The sequence below is a fragment of the Ictalurus punctatus genome, chromosome 10 (genome assembly GCF_001660625.3).
Source record: "Ictalurus punctatus breed USDA103 chromosome 10, Coco_2.0, whole genome shotgun sequence".
NCBI classification, from domain to species: Eukaryota; Metazoa; Chordata; class Actinopteri; order Siluriformes; family Ictaluridae; genus Ictalurus; species Ictalurus punctatus.
The window spans coordinates 28,961,744-28,983,678 of record NC_030425.2 but is presented as its reverse complement, the minus strand read 5'-3'; the positions used below and the strand labels follow the sequence as shown (position 1 = coordinate 28,983,678).

At 44.1% G+C, this 21,935-nt stretch overlaps 2 protein-coding genes across 8 annotated transcripts in view; both read right to left on the bottom strand.

The window, feature by feature from the left end:
- herc1 (HECT and RLD domain containing E3 ubiquitin protein ligase family member 1) overlaps positions 1-11,763 on the bottom strand; it is a 42,826-nt gene extending 31,063 nt beyond the window's left edge. For 4 of the 7 annotated variants that reach the window (XM_047158326.2, XM_017478945.3, XM_047158329.2 and 1 more), the window contains exons 1-18: positions 11,548-11,763; positions 8,827-9,784; positions 8,470-8,565; positions 8,190-8,384; positions 7,800-8,111; positions 7,180-7,276; positions 6,907-7,050; positions 5,923-6,050; positions 5,675-5,819; positions 5,365-5,536; positions 3,741-3,875; positions 3,400-3,565; positions 3,191-3,316; positions 2,906-3,106; positions 2,644-2,796; positions 2,310-2,442; positions 2,025-2,216; positions 291-560 (exon numbers count right to left, since the gene is read on the bottom strand). In XM_047158326.2, the coding sequence (XP_047014282.2) occupies positions 291-560; positions 2,025-2,216; positions 2,310-2,442; positions 2,644-2,796; positions 2,906-3,106; positions 3,191-3,316; positions 3,400-3,565; positions 3,741-3,875; positions 5,365-5,536; positions 5,675-5,819; positions 5,923-6,050; positions 6,907-7,050; positions 7,180-7,276; positions 7,800-8,111; positions 8,190-8,384; positions 8,470-8,565; positions 8,827-9,747 (3,586 nt within the window). In that variant the 5' untranslated portion in view covers positions 9,748-9,784; positions 11,548-11,763. Of the gene's footprint in view, positions 1-290; positions 561-2,024; positions 2,217-2,309; positions 2,443-2,643; positions 2,797-2,905; positions 3,107-3,190; positions 3,317-3,399; positions 3,566-3,740; positions 3,876-5,364; positions 5,537-5,674; positions 5,820-5,922; positions 6,051-6,906; positions 7,051-7,179; positions 7,277-7,799; positions 8,112-8,189; positions 8,385-8,469; positions 8,566-8,826; positions 9,785-11,144; positions 11,163-11,485; positions 11,504-11,547 lie in introns of those variants that run through there. The other 3 variants (XM_047158328.2, XM_047158327.2, XM_053683286.1) reach the window with 3 other exon arrangements.
- Positions 11,764-14,247: 2,484 nt separating this feature from the next.
- On the bottom strand, positions 14,248-19,950 carry fbxo22 (F-box protein 22). Its single transcript, XM_017478942.3, has 7 exons — positions 19,737-19,950; positions 17,604-17,736; positions 16,969-17,056; positions 16,768-16,872; positions 15,969-16,121; positions 15,641-15,806; positions 14,248-15,194 (listed from the first exon to the last, which is right to left on the bottom strand). Exons 1-7 carry the CDS (start codon positions 19,865-19,867, stop codon positions 14,801-14,803), a joined length of 1,170 nt encoding a protein of 389 aa, XP_017334431.1. The 5' UTR covers positions 19,868-19,950; the 3' UTR covers positions 14,248-14,800.
- Positions 19,951-21,935: the final 1,985 nt, after the last annotated feature.

Sequence of the window (21,935 nt, the reverse complement as noted above, 5' to 3'; positions counted from 1 at the left end):
ACCTAGCTGTCTGTATGTGTGTGTGTGTGTGTGTACACCTAGCTGTCTGTATGTGTGTGTGTGTACACCTAGCTGTCTGTATGTGTGTGTGTGTGTGTACACCTAGCTGTCTGTATGTGTGTGTGTATACCTAGCTGTCTGTCTGTATGTGTGTGTGTGTGTGTGTGTGTACACCTAGCTGCCTGTATGTATGTGTGCGTGTGTGTATGTATGTGTGTGTGTGTGTGTGTGTGTGTGTGTGTGTGTGTGTGTGCACCTAGCTGCCTTAGTGTGTGTGTGTGTGTGTATACCTAGCTGTGGTATGTCTGTCTCTAGGCCGTTGCTGAACAGTGGGGTTTTCAGCCAGTACGCCGTGTGCTGTTCCTCCAGCGAAGGGGTGGAGCCTTGCAGCATTCCCCCCAGGCATCGGCCAATCAGCAAAGCCACTGTGCGCTCCAGATCCACGAGCCACACCCAGGACTGCGCAGGACTGGACACACCCCCTGGCTCCGCCAGCTCTGAGATTCCTGGATTCGGAATTCGGAATTCGATGGAGTAGGATGCCAAGTTGGAGGCTCCTGCTGATTTCGAAAAAATTGTAATTAATTAGCGCTTTTCGGTCATACAATATATTTTGACTTATTCTACTCTGTTTCCTTGTTTGCAATTTTTACTTTGTGGTACATTAAAATGTCTGGAAAGAACATGAAAACCCGTGGTAGCATTCAGACACGACCGAGGCCTAGTGTGCGCACCGCGAGCGAGTCTCCTTCTCCCCCTGAATCCACATCGCCGAGCGGTGACCCTGACTTCGCTGCACTCAGGCTTGAGCTGCTGGCTTTACTAAGGAAGGACATCACCGATATTTTAAAAAGGAGCTCCAGAAGCTCCAGGAGACTCTCGGGGGTGCTCGCTGTGGAATACTTCACCCGGCTCGGCTTCGCATTACATATAACGGTGTCCAGAAGGACTTTATTTCAGCGGAGGAAGCAGGAGACTAGGTTAAACTCTTGATATCGGGGTGAACTGCATCACCTACACAGCGGAGTCTTTTTCACTCTCCTTTTATTTTTTGCACTCGGCCTTCCAGCTCTACAGAGTTCAGATTCTTATTGAAGATATTGTTGATGCATTACTTCACCTAGATTTTGTGGACTCGCTCCTCTTAAAATTTACTTCTGTATTAATGTGCTTCTCTGTTTTGCTGCTCTGACCGGGTTAGAGTTTCAGTTTATTTAATTTTATTAGTGTTATCTCCTCCGCTTTACGTGCTACACTGTTATATTATTTGTTACAAGTCTTTAAAAGGTAAGGAAGGACGTTATATTTATTATTGTGTGCAGACTGTTTATCAGTCTTGGTAATTTTGTTGGTTAGTCCAGCTTACTCTCCGAGTTGTTTTCACATTGTGGACAGCGTTCGGTTTCTGTAGGATACACTGCTGTCTCATTTGTTTATGGAGACTTTGGGTGTGGGAGTTTGGGGGATTGTGAGAGTGAGCAGAACATGCCAATGCTTTGAAGGATGTAATGTTATTTAATTGCGAATCTTTTTTTAGAGGATTTAAACCTAACATGGTGAACAAATTATATTATAGAATTCAGGCAATTTTACTGGGGTTATCTCATACAGTGTAGCAAGTAATAATCTGGAAAGACCTTTGTAATATCACAGTCTAAAACTGGATTTAAAGAGAAGCAAATTACTAAATGAATCACATGTAAATGAATCATAGGTAAATGAATCACATGAAAACGAATCATACGTAAATGAATCACATGAAAATGTATCACTTGAATATGAGTCTCATGAAAATGAATCTCATGAAAATGAATCACATGTAAATGAATCACATGTAATTGAACCATATGAAAATGAATAAATAAATTAAAGACAAGCTCTGAGATTCCTGCCACCAATCACAGAGACCGAGAGATTCAACTGAGCCATCGAGAGACTCCTCACACGCTACACCAAACACACCGAAATATTTAAAAAAAAAATGCAGAAAAATTTTTACTCAGACTTTTATTTTGGAATTTTACCCTGAACTGGCCACTGCAGCTCCTGGTCCTCTAACGGCGCGGCGGCCGGCAGGAGTCTGTTCAGGCGGTCTAACGGAGGCAGAAGGTCTAACAGGAAGCTCAGCAGGGGACGAGCAACCCACACGGGCAATAACAGCAGAGACGTCATGATCTGACACAGCATGCTTCCTGCCGCAGACACGTACATCACATCTACCACACACACACACACACACACACACACCAGGGTATTAAAATAACATACGTCTGTTTTATGTTCTCGTGTGCGTTTGTGTGCACACATACCTCGTAGTTTCTCACGCACGCTGCCGTTTCCAGAACTCTCCTTCAGAAGCACGGCAGAGCGAGTGAAAATATCTGTGGCATGAGGCAGCAAAAGCTGCAGGTGTTTATGGAGAAGGGCCACGCTGCTGGAGTCCTACACAAACACACACACACACACACACACACACACACACACAATGTAATCAAATCAGTCAGTGTAGCAGACATCATGCAATCACAATGCTTTCCCTTTGTGAGTATCTGGCACTGTATGTGTGTGTTTGTGAGAGAGAGAGAGAGAGAGAGAGAGAGAGAGAGAGAGAGAGAGAGAGAGAGAGAGAGAGAGAGTGTGTACCTCTGTGACAGGGTTCATGTGGCAGAAGGCCAGCAGTTGTTTCTGTAGAGAACAGAGGAGCTCATGGAGGTGAGCAGGCTGACTGTTATCAGATGAAGATGTTCCCTGTAAATGCTTATCACTGTTCTTCTCCAACTCTCCAAACGCCTGATCCTGTAAACACACACACCCACACACACACACACACACTCTTAACATGACGGTGTGGACTCAGCAGGTGCAGTAAGAGAGTGTAAAGCTTCACCTGATGTGCTGTACTCACGGTGTAGAAGCCCAGGTTGCGGAGTAGAGTCTTCATGAGGATCTCAGCGAGGTGTGTGTCGGGGTGTGTGTCCGGTGTGTGTGTGGGGTCTGAGGACAGCGTGAGGGACTCAGAGACATCTGGAGGAGAACTGTAGCCCAGCAGAGAAGCCACATGGGTGTGATCCTGGAGACTGGTTAGAATGATGTCCAGCTGCATCCTCTGCAACACAGAGATGCATGTTAACATGCATTAACAACACACACACACACACACACACACACACACACACACACAGCACCTCACCTGTCCTTTAGAGAGGCTCTCCCAGCGGTCAGGTCCTTGAGGAAGGAGTGAGTGCAGAAGCTCCATTCTTTCCCTCAGAGGTGGCAGCAACATGGTGGCACCTACAGACAGAGTCTCAATGACGGCCTGAAAAACACACACACACACTTCAGTAAAAATGTGAAGGCTCCAAAATCAATCAAAAAGTACATGTAGAAACAGTCACACACTTCCTGAATCTCATCAGGCACCGACGCGTCCATCAGTCTAAACAACAGGTTGCGAAGAGGCCGAGCCTGTCGTCCTAGGATACTAGTGGCCACGCCCCCTGCCAGCGCCAGAGCCAGATGATTGGATAAGAGCTTCAGGCAGAGCTTCAGGAAGTTGTGGTGCTCTCTGTGGCACAGACAAGTCGGGAACAAACGTGTGACAACCATGCACGGTAAAAATAATAATAATAAGAATGATCACTAGGTGAGATAACGCCTGTTTATAGCTGCTATAACGTAAGTGAGAACAGGAACTAACAGAAATTGTTTGACGAACATGACCGTAAACGGGTTTGACGTACTTGGAGGAAGGGAAGGGCAGCGGAGGGACTTTGTTATTGATGCCGTCACAATATCTCTCCAAGAACGAACGCAGATGAGCAAAAGTGCTCTCCTCTAGATCCACGCAGTACGGCCTGTGCCATGCCACCACCTGCCTGCTCACAAACACACACACACACACACACACACACACACACACACACATACACACACACACAAACAAAAGCAATTCTCTTAATAACAACATATATCATTACTGATGCACCGAAAGGAAAATTCTGGGCCAAAAACCGAAACCAAAAATAAAAATACATTTTAAAAATTTAAATTTTTTTTTTTGTATAATTGTTGTAACATTAGACTTTTTAATTCATCTCATGAATTTAACGAACCTGAATTTGAAAAACTACAAACCAATAAAATAATCACATTTTTATTGAAATTAACACGTCAAAACAAAAACAAAACAATATTACATACATTATTCTTCAAATTTAACAGATTTTTATTTTTTTTATCCGACTATCCGAATGACGTAACGTTAACTATTACGATATGCAAAACGGCTGTCGAGTAAAGGACTTAGCAGCTCTAGCCTAGCATCTTGCGAATACAAATAGTTTAAATACGCTACACGATTATTTTAACGAAAACAACAGGCGGAACTCAGAAAGTCAGAGGGCCTCTATTCTGTTGTTGTTGTTTTGCTGTACTCGAGGCTTCGGCACCGTACCCCCTCTTGAAATTTCTCGGGAACAAACACCGCTGATGGCAAATTTCCTGTCCTTATCAGAAACTCTGAAGTATTTCCAAACCACTGTCATGATCGCTGTGATAACGGTCTGCTAGATGGAAAGTGAAACCTGAGCACTGAGGGGCGGGGCGGGATATATTTTCGGCTCCATGTTCTGCCTTTTCTCGGTGGCCGAAATTTCGGTGCATCCCTATATATGTATATATGTATGGATAAGCATCAGAATCTATAAACGCACACAATGACATCAGAAGAGCTGCAAATCTTGATAACGGATTCATCTTGTTGACTGAATATTTATCTAAAATCTATTTTACTCGACAGTACCGCTGAACTCAATCTTAACTAGGCTTAAGGAAATAACCGGTCACTTACTAACTAACTAAACATGTATATCCTTTACTGCTGATCACTTTTTAGTTTAAATCACTTACAGCACCTTTTGGCTAAAAGAATATGAGCAAAATAAATATCAGGTGTCTGTATCACTAACTGAAACTCTCTGATGGTAAATTCATTTTGCTTGCCGTGTGTGTGTGTGTGAGAGAGAGAGAGAGAGAGAAGTGATTCATTTTCATCCAATGGAAAAGACTCCAAAGGAATCCGTGAGTCGACGTCGATGTGAAACCGAGAGCAGGACTGAGACTTGAGTTAACACGCACGGCGTATTAAAATATATATCGTGTATGCTAAGAAGCTACAATAATTTAGCACCACTAGGTTGTTTAAATTCTTACAAGCTAACCGATTCAGCTGAATTCTCAGCTCGCTGCCGAACACCGCGTGGCCCGAGTTGTGTTTTGAAGTAAGTGAGACAGCATTCGATTTACGCTTCGAGATGAACTCATCCATTCGAGACCCTAGTCGTCGATGACGCGAATGCTGCTGACCTGTCTCGGGGAAGGGCGGTCCAGGCCAGGCTGTGGGAGGTGCCTGCGGAAATCTGCTGAACGGCCACTCCGTCTAAACCGATCACCTTCTTGGGTTTGGTGATGGGGCCGGTCGAGTTCCCTTGACCGCACTGTCCCATCGAGTTATTTCCCCAGGCGTAAACTTCATTATCTACAAAATGGGCAGGAAGAAGAAGAAGAACAATAGGCATAAGAATAACACTTTGACTTCAGTCAGAAATATCCGTCAAAACAGACAAGCTACAATCGTACACCTTCAGTGTGTGTGTGTGTGTGTGTGGTATTTTACCATGTGATAAAGCCAGGCAGTGACTGTCTCCTATAGAGATGTCTACAACGCGGGTGGTGGCCAGTTCCTCGATCAGCTTGGGTCGGAGAGCGGTGGCTTCGGAGGATCCACAGCCCAGACAGGCACCACAACCCCACGCGTACACCTGAGAAACGAGCGCAACACACACACACACACACACACACACTCAGCTCCCGAAAAACGTCTGACGATACGCTTCTCTAACGTTCGTTCACTTCTCTTCCTACCTGTCCGGTAGAGGTGAGAGCCAGAGAAGACTGGCTTCCGGCGCACACTTTACGGATGAACATTCCCTGTAGAGCCTCCACCACTTTGGGTTTGTAGACGCGGTTGGTGTCGCCGTGCCCGAGCTTACCTGTCAGAGAGAACGACAACACAACACAACGCCACACCTCAATACAGTCCGAGATATGGCTCGTCCGCCAAAAAGGTTCATTATCAGAGGGACAAGTCATCTCGGTCTCAGCAATACGTGGATAATATCACCCGGAGTGACATTAAATCAGTATGAAACGTCTGAGCCGATATCGTTCCAGGCTCACTTTGACTCCGAGGAACCCCAGGCGCTTCACTGTCTTCGTCACTGCTACGCTGCGGTAAAGGTATTCTTCACCGAGATTAAAGATCGACCGATATGTATTAATTAAAGCAAAGCGAGTACACTTCACAGTCTCTCGTCAGATACGGTGCAGCAATGGCGGTCCTGCGAGCAATTCTCAAAACGCCCACAAGATGACGCCATTTATCGGTGGATCCGATATAACAAAACCGATATCCGATTACGGGAAAACGCTTAAATAACGGGGAAACCGATTACGGGTCGATCTCTAATCGAGATCTTCGACATCCATGTAATTTCTTTCTGACTAATTACACTTAGAACAGGGGTTACAAAACGAGGGGTCACGACCTCATCTCACCTATTCTGTCGGGTCGCTAAGTCACGTGGTAAAAAGAGAGTACGTGCTATTTCAGTCTCTTTCGCCACGGCTACTTTTCTTTCTCTAACGTTCCTCGTCTAGTTCCGCGTCGAGTGACTCTGAAAAAGCGGAAGGAAAGAACTCAGGAAAACAAACCGGAAAACACGCTTTATTGAAGGTGGTGTTACGAGATCTAGGTTTCGCGGTGAATAAAACCCAAAATGCTTCACGTAGAGCAGAGATTTGGTCAAACGTTAAAACAGAACACGGCGAAAACGACTTCAAACTCACCGTTGTCTCCGCCTCCGAAGGACCAGACGGTGCGTCCGTCTTTGGAGAGCGCGATGGTGTGAGAACTGCCGCAGGACACCTCGCCTACGTTGCTGATGTCTTTCACGAGCATGGGGATGTTACGGCTGTTGCTATCACCGTGGCCTGAGAACGACACGTGAGGACACATTTTTATCCTTCACGTTTAGCTGTAGAACTCGTCCAGTCATACAGCAACGCGATACCGGAGACATAAACGTAAAAAAAAAAAACCCAAAAAAAACGTAAACGTACCCAGTCTTCCAAAGTCACCTTCTCCCCACGTGTACAGCTCTCCATCCTCGCTGACCGCTGCACTGTGCCTGTAGCCGGCCGACACCGACACCACCACCTGCGCGCGCACACACACACCATTTAGCTCAGATTAAAGTAACAGTATAGTGCGTTTTCACTCTGATCTCTCACCGCAGTGTCGGTAAAGACTGCGTGATACCCTGTAGGAAAACCGTAGGTTTCGTGCTTAAAAACACAGACGAAGCTTAAACGGGCGTGTCAAACTGAAGCGCTTTACTAGCAGGTTGATTAACTCTCCCAAACGCTTCCTATACACGTACGAGATTAATCAGACGTTTACACAACAAAATGATGCCAAGTGGACATGGACGGGGAATTGGTTATCATGACAGGCCTAGCTCTGAGCACATGTGATGATCATCCCGTGACGTGCTAATGATTAACTGGCCACGCCCACTACTACAAGAGTTTATAATAAAGCTCAAAAACCATTCGTTTGTATTAAAACAAGACGTTTTGGGGTTGTTGTTTTTTTTTTTAAACACGCATGACACGCCGAAGTCGCAGCCAGGAGTCGTTTTGAGTGAGTCGAGTGTACTGAAATGTGGCGTGCTCGGTACCTTCCCCTGCAGGGGTCCCTGTATGAGTTTGGGGTATTTCTGAGTGGAGCTGTTGCCGTGCCCCAGTTTGCCGTAATCTCCGTCGCCCCAACTGAACACTTCTCCTTCGCTGGTGAACGCTAGCGTGTGGCCGTCCGAGCCCTTGGACGAGGAAACCTTCTTGATGGCACGGTGAGGTTCGAAGGTCAGCTTCTTAAGTGTGGACTGGTTGTTGGAGTCACCCAGACCCAGGCGGCCGTAGCTTCCCTTTCCACAAGCCCGGACGGAGCCGTCGGACGAGATGACGAACGTGCAATACTGACCGGCTTCGATCTGGAATTGGAAACACCGACTCAACGATTCCGATCGGATTGGCCCGTCGAGACATTAACGCGTTGGCGCGTTTCTTACCGTCTGTGCGTCGCTGAAGCTGGCGGCGAGTTTGGGCTGGAGGATTTTCTCCTGCGTTCCCTCCACGAGCTGGTGGCTGCTGTTGCTGCCCCACACGTACACCTCGCACGTCTCGGACACCATGGCCGCCTCGCCCGTCTGGATGCTGTCCGGACTCGCGCACGTCCTCGAGTAATCCGACGCCATGCGACAGACCTGCAACGTCGCCGTCGGTAACAGTGTAAACCAAGAGATTACTCCATTCCTAATTATTTTTAAAACTTTTTTTTTTTTTTTTTACCTCTTCAAACAGACAGAGCGCTGCTTCATACAGAGAGCACAGACCGTCCGGGGTCCGCGTCGGCTCCCTCCACTGACTCCTGTCTGCAGACGAACCCTGGACATACACACACACACATATACATATATTTATTTATTTTTTTTTAAAAACAAACAAACAAACAAACAGTTTCCTGGAATTTCTCGCTGACACTACTCTTGATGGAAGTTGTTTAAATAACTCCTTTTAAAACGGTTATTTCTAAAGCACATGCTCCCGTCACCAAATGATAATAAAACGCGATAAGAATTTAAAAATCTAATCATGCCAAATTAAACGTAAATAACTTGTAGGAGTATCTGCACGTGAAGGACGTACCAACGATCGTCTCATCTGCATGAGGATATTCATGAAGCAGTCGTATCCCATCAGGCCTTCCTGGTTCTGGTTCTGCTCCAGGTTGCTGACTCCAGCCGAGGCGGCCAGCGCCATCTCCACCCACTCCAGCAGATAACGCAGTGATCCTCTCTGCGCCGCTAAACCCAGGAGGAGCTCGCAGGCCAGTCTCCGCCCCACCACGTCCGCGCCGGACTGGCAGGCGATCACGCCCTTCAGGAAGGCGGTGACCTGCACCAGGCAGTCTAAGCCCATGGGCGGGATCTTGCTCTCGTTGGCTAGCGATAACGGCGGCAGCGAGCCCACCACCTCGATCGCCGTGGTGATGACGTCGTTGCAGAGGCTGAGGCCGGGCGTGGCGGTGGGCAGGGCCCAGCTCTGACGCAGCAGCGCGAAGAGTAAGCTCAGACCCGTGCGCACGCCCATCTCGATTAGCGCGTCCGTACTCGAGCGCGGCCGCTCGCTCGCCGCCTGCAGCTCGGACGAGTTCAGCGCGCTCTCGCCCGAGTGCTGCTGCTGCTTGGCCTTGCCCTTGTCGTGGTACTTGCTCGAGAGAGCGTAAAAGATGCGCTGCAGCACCAGAAGGCGTTTGCGCAGAGCGCTCGCGAAAGGAGAGTCCGAGCACACGGTTTTGGCCAAAGCCAGCTGACTGGCCAGCAGCGCGTCCAGGTAGTGCTCCTGTTCATCACGCGACAGGCACTCGCGCTCGAAGTCGGGCAGCTGGGGGCCTTTGAGGCACAGAACCTGCTGAGGAAGCAGCACCACCTCTTTATTAATCAGGAGCTTGGAGTAGAGAAGAGCCACGCCCTCTCGCGTGGAGATGGACTCGCTGTCCTCCGAGATCCAAGAGCTGTTCAGATGCTCCAACCATTTCAGCTTCACCGGCGGAATCATCGCAGCCATGACGCTGCCTCATTCGTTCATTCACACGCCGTCTCACCTGAGGGCGAAAAAAAACAAAACATACACAATCCACTTTATTCCTTTATACGATTCATTTTTATCCGTTTGTAGTTACATTTAAACGTTGTGGCACTTCTGGGAAACATTTACACGCTCATTCCCCCACCAGCCTCTTTCTACGTTGTTTTATTCCTTTTCCACCCCACCCCCATCAGCCTTTTTCTTTTTTTTAATTATTAATGATTGAAAAACGCATCGGTGACGCTCTAACGGATCGGACGTGGGACTACGAGTCGGATTTCTGCGCCGATATTGGCCCGGATTCCAGGATTTGACCCTCCAGGTTTATTCCGTGCTGTGGACGTGGGGGACGTTATCGGACACGACGCAGGCGTGAGAACAGAAAATAACCCGTCCTAAATCACATCACCATCAACACAAACGAGAACACAAACGAGAACATGAAGATGGTGTGCAGGTTCAAACATTAATAATAATAATAATAATAATAATAATAATAACAACAAGGGTGTGTGTGAGATTAAATCGTGTCCCGTGGTAAATGAAGCGATGTAGCTGAGGTGGAGGAACTGTGACGAATCTGACATTTCCACAGCTGACGTGTTGTTATGCTTCGGGTCATGTTTAAGTTTTTTAGTAAACTTCCGGTTTAGGCCACGCCCACTCCTGCTTTTACTTCCAGACCGGGACGGCGTGTTCGCACTACACCGCCTAGCGTGTGCACAACTATAAAACCAAGTAAACATCCACTGCTGAGTAAACAACCGACACGCTGAACAACCTGAGTGCAAAAGTTTGTGCACCCCTCTCAATTAAAACGTCATTTGCAACGAGACGTGCTTCACACAAACATCCTTTGTTTCACTACAAACAAAACAAAAGGCTTGAACAGAGCCGGTGTATGGAATGAATCGAGAAAAAGAGTGTTTTAATATCAGCTGAAAAATCCGTAAAGGTGATAAAGATCATCTAGTAACTATAATAAACAACATCATCTTCTTGTTGTTGTTTTTTTTTCTTTCCCCTTTCACTTCCTCTACATTACAGCGATGAACCAATCATTTCTATTGCAATTTCAATCCAAATGAATCCTTAATTAACCAGCTGTACGTTATAATAAATCATCTCCTGCTTGGGATTAAGGGTAATTGATTCATAATGGATTAACTGACTTGACACATAAGATCAGCTAATAAGTGAGGTAATTAATATAATATATCTCGTCAGAACACCTATTATTGACCACATATTATATTAGTGTGGAAATATTACAAACACAGTGCATTACAGAGCAAAACGACACCATGAACCAGGCTTTGTCTTTGTATATTTAAAGCAAAATAAAAGAAATGCACTGACAGGGCTGAATTATTTACCAGACGTTGCTGGAAATCTTGCTAGCATGTTAGCAAGGCAGGCTGCCAGGGTTAGCTGGTTAAAGTTAGCCATGAAACGAACAAATATAACTGTTAAAAGTGTTGACTTTGGTGAAACCGAGTTGTGTTTCGATAAAGATGAAATGTTGTTTCTTTTTTATTTACATTTCGTCTCTGGCAAACAGCTGATGCTAATTCCAGACAAAGCTAGGTAGCTTGCTAACTTGCTAGCCAAACGCCAGGATGTTTAGCAAGCTAGCTCTCAGGTCTTTTTGGCACAGTTTCAACTCAGCTCAGGGTAAATCATTACAGTCTTTAAAAAACAGAGTTTAATTATTTACCAGAAGTGTTCAGGTCTAAAGTTTGAGGCTCTGGAGGCCCTTTAATCAGCGGTGAAGCTTACCACAAACTGTCAGAGGTTTCTCAGTCAAATTCATATTTCTCCACTTGTGCAGAGGTGCGAAATAACGACTAAATAAACTCAGTGGGTTGGGGGTTTTTTCTTGCAAAGAGCAAAATTAAATCTTGTACATGTAATAAAAAAAAGATAAAAAATAAAAAAGAAAGATAGAAAGGGGAGAGAGAGAGAGAGAGAGAGGGTCCGCATTCATTCCGCACCCTCAGGTCTATACTGAGAACAGGGTTGCCAGATCTGAGCTTCAGAAACGCACATTAGAACCCAAAAAAAAAAATACCTCTAAATCCACCTCACGAATCATTACAGTCAAACCCTGACATCACAGACATGAGCCTTCGGTTCCTCTCAGTTAGTGTTATAGATACAGTGTACCTGGGAAAAAATGCACCAAAAAAAATAAGGTTTGGAGAAAATTTTGACTTTTATGGTTCCAGTGGGAAACTCATCCCTCTTTCTGTGCTGGTCTTGTGTTCGTTCAATTAAAAGATCTCTAGAATTTAAAAGATCTCTAGTGCTTTGGAGCAAGTATATCTTACGAATACAGTAAAAATCCTTCAGAATTACAAACCACGCCCCTTATACGAATATGCAAAACATCCGTCAGGATTACAAACCACGCCCTTTATACGAATATGCAAAACGTCCGTCAGGATTACAAACCACGCCCTTTGTACGAATATGCAAAACATCCGTCGGGATTACAAACCACGCCCCTTATACGAATATGCAAAACATCTGTCGGGATTACAAACCACGCCTCTTATACGAATATGCAAAGCATCAGTCAGGATTACAAACCACACCCCTTACAAGGTACTCCCGCTTTGCAACCTACGCCCACAACGAATATGGATAGACTTAGTGTTAGGGAAATTGATGAAATTTGCACGGCTATCTTCGAGTGGGCGTGGGAATGTGGTGTAGTGTGATTTGCTAGCAAGCGTTCCTTGTAATGGGCGTGGTTTTTAGTCTTGTAGGATGAAAACAGACGCTTCTCCTCAGGAATGTAGACACCGATACGACAGTACATCCAGAAAAATAAACAATCCGTCACTTCTCGTTCAAACCGATGAAAATTTCTTGACGACTCATCCCGAACAGCCTTCAGTTCCTCCAATTAAAAGCTCTCTAGAATGTGTATGCCTCGCGCCCGGGGGGGGGTCTTGCTCTACAGTAAGAACTTGTTAGCCGTAAACACGGTTCGTTGGTGTGTTTTTGGCCCTGCGTCTTCACACACACTGTTAACTTTTCCAAAGGAGAATAAATGTTTGGAGGTTATTCATTTAGAAATGGGCGGAGTTTGTGAGTTGCCGTTTTTTTGGAAGTGTTTCACCGACTTGGAGCTGTTCGATATCTGAACGATGGAGAACGTGACTCTGTGTTTATACACCATCTCAAACATCTCCCGGACTTACTTTTTAAAAAGCAAATACATCAACGTATTTTCACGTCCTATTACACGTCAATACAATTCCAGAGTAAACGTTATTCTTTTGAATTAATCGTCGATGAAACCGTACTCGCAGAACTCTTTCATTCGTTGGTCAGGAATACACGGATGGAATACAGCGCGCCCTCTGCTGGACATCCAGGTGTGTAACATGGACAATTCGGTCCAGAGGTAATGTCGTGGATCTGGCAACCTCTATTTTCTGACTTCCTTTTCCGAGACCCAGCCCCACGTCGCAGTGTGTGTGTGAATGTGTGTGTGTGTGTGTGTGTGTGTGTGTGTGTGTGAATGTGTGTGTGAGTGAGTGTTAGTGAGTGCGTGTGCTTATCGGAAAAAGCCATGACACGCAGGAACTCCAGACTCTCTGCTACACTGCAAAAATGGTTCAGGAACTATTTGAGGAACATGTCAAAGAATTCATGGAACTTCCTCCAAATCTCAATCTGATCTAACATCTGTTGGATGTGCTGGACAGCACCAATAATAATAATAATAATAATAATAATCATAAGAAGAAGAAGAAAGTACAATTTTTGTATTTTTCAATGACATTTTTAATGATTAAAATTTATTTACATGAATTTATCAGAAACCATTCTTAATTCCACTCGAAACGTCGGATGAATAATGCATGAAGTTATTCACACTTAATAAATTCAGGAATGATTTCAGGAATGAATCAACCATTTAAACCCGATGACGCTAGGGCTGGGCGATACGTCGATATAACCGATATCGTGATAAAAGATTACGCGATACATTTTTTTTTCAGAAATATCGTCGGTACGGTGCTGTCTTTTTATTATTATTATTTAACGGTTTGGATAAATACAAATTAAGCGGTACTGAAAGGATAAAAGAAAAACCTAGTCAAACTGTCGTCGTCGTTGTTTCCGGTTTATTTCGACTACCGTTTTGCGGACAGTTTGTTAGCTGAATGATATATCGTGACGTGCGTGGCGTATCGTATTGAAATGTCCTCGAGTATCGTGATATGATATTTTTGTCATATCGCCCAGCCCTAGATTACACCGTTTAATAATCTTAACAAGAAAGGAAAATTATTACAAAGAATGGAAAATATGCGTAAAGTAAAGAACTCAGCTCTTTATTTTAAATACTGATATTATTATTATTATTATTATTATTAACGCGAGAACCCCGAAGTCACGACGCTCTACTGTACAGGGACTTTTATTCGATTGCCAAGTCGATAAACAGGTCCGGTTTGAAAACCGGTCGGTTCTGTTTGGTGGGAAACGTTCGCACCGAGTCCGTCACGAACTCACTCGGGATCCGAGCAGCGGAAAACGCTTCCGGAGACGCACGGAGAAAAAGAATTGAAGACAGTACGAGTTTATGACCGTATAACGGGTGTAGAGGATGTGTTTAGTGTAGAGCGGTGCATCAGGACAGGGATCTTCAGTAGACTGTTTACACTTGAGTAAACAGAACCAGATGTCCATTCATTACAAAACATTCACTTTCATGTAAAGCAAAGCATTTACTTTTTTTTTTATTTTTTTTTTTGTGTATGTTTTATGTTTTTGTGCGATTTCTGGAACAGCTTTACGATTTAAAAGTGCACGGATTGTAAAATGTTCTAAGACTGAATTTTAAATGATGCATGAAATTCACATAAAAAACAACAACAACAACAACAACAACGTTGTCGTCTGGACCGTCTCTCTGAAAAGAAAGTGAACGCTAGAGAAAAAAACAGCGATGTCGAGTCCTGAGAGACCGTGTGTGTGTGTGTGTGTGTGTGAGAGAGAGTGTGCGTGTGCGTTAACCCAAGTGCACCAGACTCATGACGGTGGTGTAGCCGTGCTGCAGCCCGTTAGCATCCGTCTGACTCAGCGTGTAGCTCTCTTTAACGATGCGGTCGCAGCCGATCTCGCCGTTTCCGAAGAACCCGAACAGAGGCACTCCGGGGAAGAGTTTGTGGAAAACGTCGGCCTCGACGTTGTGCTGGCCGTTGTAGTGGTTGTGTCCGCGCGCCACGCAGGCGAACATGAAGCCGACGGTGTTGGACTCGGGAATGTTGGCGGCTTTCAAGCGACGGATGGTGACTTCGGCCGCTGCGGGCGTGCTCACGTCCTGATCCAGGAGCACCGAGGCGCCCTGAATCCTGGGGCCACTCAGAGTGAGACCCATCACGCCGAAGGAACCCGGAGAACAGCTGCGAACATCACACACACACACACACACACACACACACACACACACACACACACACACACACGACTTCATGACCTCCATTTAGTAACTTAAATAAAACGTAAATAAAATGTAAAACAGCAGTCTGTGCTGGATCAAGTGCTATTCTATTAGATTTATTTCGACACTCGCCGTCTTCTCATTCTTTTATTTTAGAGCTTGGAGTTACATTGAAGCAAAAAAAGAAGAGAATTTTTTTTCCCCAGGTTTAAATGGCGAGTGTTTTTGGTCTAGAAGCTGTTGAAAAACCCTGACGCTTCTACTCAAGACAAAAACTCCACTCCAGCAGCTGCGTAACCCGACTCTGAACGGGAACCGGGAACTTTCCCTGCGTAACTTTCGGACTTGTGAACACGTACACGCGCTGTGCACGTGATAAACGCTGCATATGATCTGCGTGTAACGCACCAGTCTTTCTTCTGCGGGAACGCTTTCTCGACGTGACCGCCGGCGATGAGGACGTTACTCCGCCCCAGAGGTTCCAGCAGCTGGTTCAGGAAGCGCGCAGCTCCGGTTTTGTAGGCGTCATAGCCGAACAGCAGCACCACCTTCAGGTCAGGATTCGCAGCCAGGCCTTTATAAAACGACAAAACACCAACCGTCCAATCAAACGCATTCTCCTCGTTCATTTCTGAAGCGTCACCTGTTCTGAATTTACATATTCATATATTCAAATCCGTCGGATCTACAAAGCGTCCGTGGGCAGGTGCTTGTTCGGGGTGAGAACCCGCGTTACCCGCTTTCTCTAAAGCGCTGTCGCTGAGGCTCTTTTTGCAGAAGTGGAACGGTCGGATGTGAACTCCCTCCATCGCAGGAAACAGAAGACTGAAACCGGCTTCGCCCGCCATGAACTCCCGAGGGACGCGACAGGCGCGGTCGCTGGGGGTCACTGCGGACAAAAACAAACAACAAACAGCGTCTCGTGTCTCGCGACCGTTGAGCTCTGGAAAAGAAACGACCGTATTAAGACCAGCTGTGCTTTCGCGGCACAACGCGTTTGTGAAAGCTTTCACGAGCCAGTCCCTGTCTAAAAGCAGAGATTCCACTCACGTGAATAAAAAACGCTCGATGTCTCGAACTTATCGAAAAGAGAGTGTACGAGAAAGGAGATATGACAATATAATACCGATAACGTGATCGATTACGGCGCAGTAAACGTCTCAGTTATTGTAAGTACGAAGATATTTATTTATTTATTTATTTTTACAGATTAAGACATTTTTGTGGACGTGTTAAAAGTGTGTTTTAAAGGCAGCGCGAGTGTTCGGTAGCTCGTGTGAACCTGTATATCGTTATGCAAATCATCATCGTGTATCGCCTGGAGGATAATTATTTTATAATAAATTTTCCAAGACAATGCATGTTTTTGAATTTTATACAATCCCACGCCTTTATAAATCGCTCCGGGGAACACGTTAAGGAACGTTTCATCACCAGGGACAGGACACGCGTGGGTTCCTGTGCACTATTAATAATAATAGAAAGCACAGGAGGGTATGATTACTATTTCTGGAAGGATGGAGGGAGAGACTTACAGACGATTCCCGGAGTGATGATGCATAAAATGTCGGAGTTGCCCGGCAGCAAGCGTCTCAGCTTGTCCATAACATCCGAATCGGCCTCCGGCTGACACGGCCTGGCTACAACACGGGATCACGCTCGGGATTACTTCAGGGATCACGCTCGGGATCTACAAGCATGACGTTTATTATAAAGTAACGGGAACGTCGTCTCACCTTTTTTATGTCTGAAAGAACTGTGATGTCCGGTAAAGTTCTCGTTGTCTATCATCAACAACACCGTCTGGGGCAGCAGGAAGACATCCTAGAGAGAGAGAGAGAGAGAGAGAGAGAGAGAGGGAGGGAGCAGAGGGGGAGAGGGAAAGAGGGGGGGAACAGGAGGGGGGGAAAGAGAGGAAAGGAGAGGGTGTGAGAGGGTGAGAGAGAGAAGGGTGGACAGACAGGAGGGGGGAGAAAGAGAGGAAGGGAGGGGGCGAGAGAGAGAGGGAGAGAAAGTGAGGGAGGGAGAGAGTGAGAGAGACAGGAGGGGGCGAGAGAGAGAGAAAGAATGAGTGAGAGAAAGTGAGAGAGAGGGAGGGTGAGAAAGAGAAAGAAAGAGAGACAGAGAGAGAGAACATGTGAACTGTAATTGATGGGACGTTGTCGAGTAAGAGGAATAAAACACTTGGGGTTGTGCCGTCAGAGGAAAATAATCGGCAGTGACTCCGCTTCATCACACCGTCCTGTCAGTATTTTATTTAAAGTAAAAGATGAACATGAGCACTGACGCTAATTAAACACTGCCTTTTAAACAGGACGTTTTTGGGTAATAGCAAAAAAAAAAGAGAAGAAAATCTCGTGCTCTCTCGAACCTCCAGTCCTTCCTCCATGGTTCTGAGGAGAACGTGTTCTTCGTATCGGGACGAACCAGAAGCCGAGAGCCAGGTCACTTTCTGTCGCGTTCTCATGACTCGCCGTGCGCAGTTCCTCCACAGCCGACAAACTCTAACGCAAAAAGGAAGAAAACACTGATGATGTCACAAGCGATAAATAAAAGTGGAGTACATCGCTGCTCAGGTACATCGCATGTGTCTTACACTTCTACACCCAAAAGAACATAAATCTGCTGTAAATCTGTCAAAATAATGTATTTATTCATCAACTTATTATTCACTTTACATTTTGGGAACTAAAACCAACTAAGTTCATCTGAAAATATCACAGGTTAAAATACAAATATATACTAAATAAATACTCTTCAGGTTTTGTGACGGTATCAACACTAATCGTGTGAAATTCCTGCTTGAAATAACCCGGTCATCCTGATAACACTTCCGGTTCCTGAGAAACAGTTAACTCACATTAGCTCCGCCCCCTGAAGTTTAGCCAGGCCCCAAACTTGCATACGAACTCAGACGCAGCAAATCATGAGCCGGAGCTGCTTGATTAAATCAGGCTCCGCCTCCTCAGAATCAATTGACACATGGCGGCCATTTTGTTTCAAATCTAAAAGTGATTGAAGTTCAGAGTCTCCTGAGGAGTTTGGTGAAGACTGGCCAAAACATTTAGAACTAATTCACCTTGAGGTGTTTTATTCCAAATTCCTGATGAAATGGATTTTTATAAAGAGTAATAATAATAATAATAATAATAATAATAATAATAATGATAATGATAACAGTGACATTAACAGTAATTAGTACTGTGTGATGATCGGCTTTATCTCCTGTAGTGGATATTTTCAAACGTTCACAGTCGGCTCTTTTCCGAAACCCGAGCTAGTAAAACTTTTAACTTTGGAGAAGAGAAAGTAAATAAGGTCTGGGTTTCCTCCTCCACAGCTCAACTCTGATTATAGTTGTCTATCATCATACCAAGCTGACTGGTTTCAAACTGTTTTTTAATAATAATAATAATAATAATAATAGAAGAGAATATATCCTTTCTTTCTACTTAATACACAGTAATTTTACATAATTAAACGGTATCTTTGACATTTAGCATTAATCATGTTTATTAAACGCCATTATTATTATTATTATTATTAAGCAACCATTAATCATGTTTTACACTAAGAACAAAAATATACCCATCTATTTTCTTACTTAATTATATATATATATATATATATATATATATATATATATATATATATATATATATATATATATATTTAAATGTGAATTATTGTTTTGTATTGCTCTTTAATAACCACATTTCATAGTAACAGAAAAAAAGTCATACTTAATGATACAAAATCTAAATGCATAGTGCTATTAATAATAATTAATAGCAATTAATTATTAGCAATAACAGCTATTATTATTATCGTAAATAAATCATAAAACAAAAAACATTGATTTTAAGAAGTATCAAAACAAATAATTATTACTATTATTATTCTTATTCTTATTATTATTATTATGCAATAACCATGTTTCACACTAAAAGGAAAACCCTCCTTTACTTTTTCTTACTTAATAATAAATATTATAATGCAAAGATTGCAAATGTATCTTTTTTATTTCCTGATAAAAAAAATAAATAAATAAAATACGTTTCTAAAACAGTGTTGTTGTTGTTGATGCTGCTGCTGCTGTTGTTGTTGTTGTTGTTATTATTATTAAAGAGTTTCCGGTTCCGGTTGTGAGCACACATTTCTTCTGTTTAAGAAATATTCTTTATTGTAATTTCAGCCATTAAAAGCTGTAGATTTTAATATTTATTTTGCTGTCACTGTTGCAGTTTTGGTGTGGTGTATAAGCACTGCTAACTGTGCTAATGTCAGTGTTTATCCAAACACCAAACACTTCCGCAGACCAAACACAGCACCGAACTGCAACTGAGGGATGAGAAAGCGTCCTGGAGGATTTCGGGGGGTTGAGTGAGGTTTATTTGACATTTTAACTCCGCACTTTTACTGAATCTGACTGAGCTAACGTGCTAACACTGCTCCGAGGCTAGCGCTCAGTGATTAGCACGAGCCGAGTTTAAACACACACTACCTCGCGATCCGGAACAGGGCTTTAGTCGGCACAAAAGTCAGGATCCTCTCCACCACTTCCGCCACATTCCCGAGCACAAACCCGACTTTACTCTCCACAACACCGCTGCTAGAAGCTCCGTCAAGCGCCATTTCCCTCTAAACCTGTTCGTAACAACACCTATTTTTTTCCTTTAAAGAACTGAAACTAGCCTCAAATGGTTGAAAACCACTCCGCTTCCGGCGTAATTCAAAATAAGAGTTCCAACACTTTCATCATTGGAGCGTTTTTTCCCACTGTCCCTTACTATTATACACACACCGGTACAATTAAAAAAAAAACAATAATAAATAAATAAAACTAATCATTGTATAATTCCTTACTTCTGTTCAAAACGAGTAACTCTTTTTTGATGACTCATCCTGTACTAGCCTTCGGTTTGTTCAATTAAAAGCTCTCTAGGACGTTTATACCCCTCCCCCGGGGGCGTGTCTTGCTCTACAGTAGTAGCTGGTTAGTAGTAAACATGGCTTGTTGGTGTGAGCAAAATTAAATCTTTTTTTTTTTTTAAGGAGAGAGAGAGAGAGATTCCACAATTGAGAGCAGGGTTGCCAGATCTGAACTCCAAAAATACACCATACAACCTAAAAAAAAACACCTCATGAGGTGAAATCCGTGAGGTGAAATCCACTGAACCAAAAATTAGGTTTTTTTTGTTCCTCTCAATTAGTTTTATAGACACAGTATATCCAGAAGGGGAAAAAATGCAAAAAGGTTTTGGATATTATAGCCCCAGGAAAAAATAATATATATTTTTTGATGACTCATCCTGTACTTGTCTTGTGTTCATCCAATCAAAAGCTCTCTAAAATGCGTATGCCCCGCCCCTCGGGGGCATGTCATGCTCTAGTGTAGCATGGCTCATTGGTGTGATTTTGGCTGTGCAGCCTTACACACACACTATTTCCTTTTCCAACTGTGAATAAATGTTTGGAATTTATTCATGTGGAAGTGGGCGGAGTTTGTACGATTTTTTTGAAGGAGGGTTTTACCGACCTGGGGCGACTTGTTCGGTGTCGGAATGATGGAGAACGTGATTCCGTGTTTATACCCCGTCTCCATCAGGAAGAGTAGTAATATCGTTTTATCTCCCACTCAGACGCGTCAGATGTCTCCGGGTGACGACCCTGTGGCTCTCCGTAACCGTCGGCGATGCTGACGCTCGACCTCGCCTCGAACTCGCACGCCAGTAACACATGAACTGAAAAAACGCTCGTTTTAAACTCTTCACTGTTCTTCATATATAGCTAGTTAGCTGTCAGGTGTGTTTAGATTGGACGGGGGTGTGGCACGGCCTATCTCGAACGCTATTGGCTGTTGTGTAAAACAGTCAACACGCCACTCTGACTTCCTGTTTCAAAAGGAAATACGTCAAACATTCAGGATCAAATCACGCCTCTCAAGATGTTTCATTAAGACTTTAAAATGACTTCTAAATGTAATCAAAATATGATCTGAAAGTTTATTATTTATTACGCTGATCATGTCAGAGTCTACATAAAAGCCTATTTTCCCCCCAAGACGTTTCTCAATACGCATGTGATCTTGCGTCCTTGTGTACTCGTTCTATGTCACCGTTCACCGCCGAAGTTCAATTCCAATAATCAAGAACGCAAATACCGTGGACGCATGAAATGATCCAGATGTGTTCTTGATATCGACCATGCAACGGCTGCAGAAGCTCCCAGGGTTCGTTCTTCCACGTTAGTCTGTCGAGGCCGGCGTTCACGAGAACTCAAGTCCTGTCTTAGACTTCAGAAACAGCCTAAGTCACCTGCTGTGATGTCACCAAGATCTAGTGGGCGTGGCTTATTTCATTCACAAGCTGGGTGCATCCCAAAACCTCCTTGATTCGACGGATGCGATAAATGCGCCCCCTCATCGAAAAAACACACACAATTACAGCAAAAGATACAATAATAAGAACCACAAATACAAAACGAATCATCTTAATTAAAACAAACAACATGTACAAATAAAATCCGTGCATGAAAGTCAATCATGCTTTAAAAATCTTGCTGACGTAGCTGTACATCCAGTGATGTCTGTTTAATTCTGGATAATTACGTGCGTCAGCAATGACGTCTCATCTGGTAAAAATGCGTTTGCCGACAATTATTTTTCTAGCGTCCTCAAAGAAGGAGGTACGCGAGGAAGAGA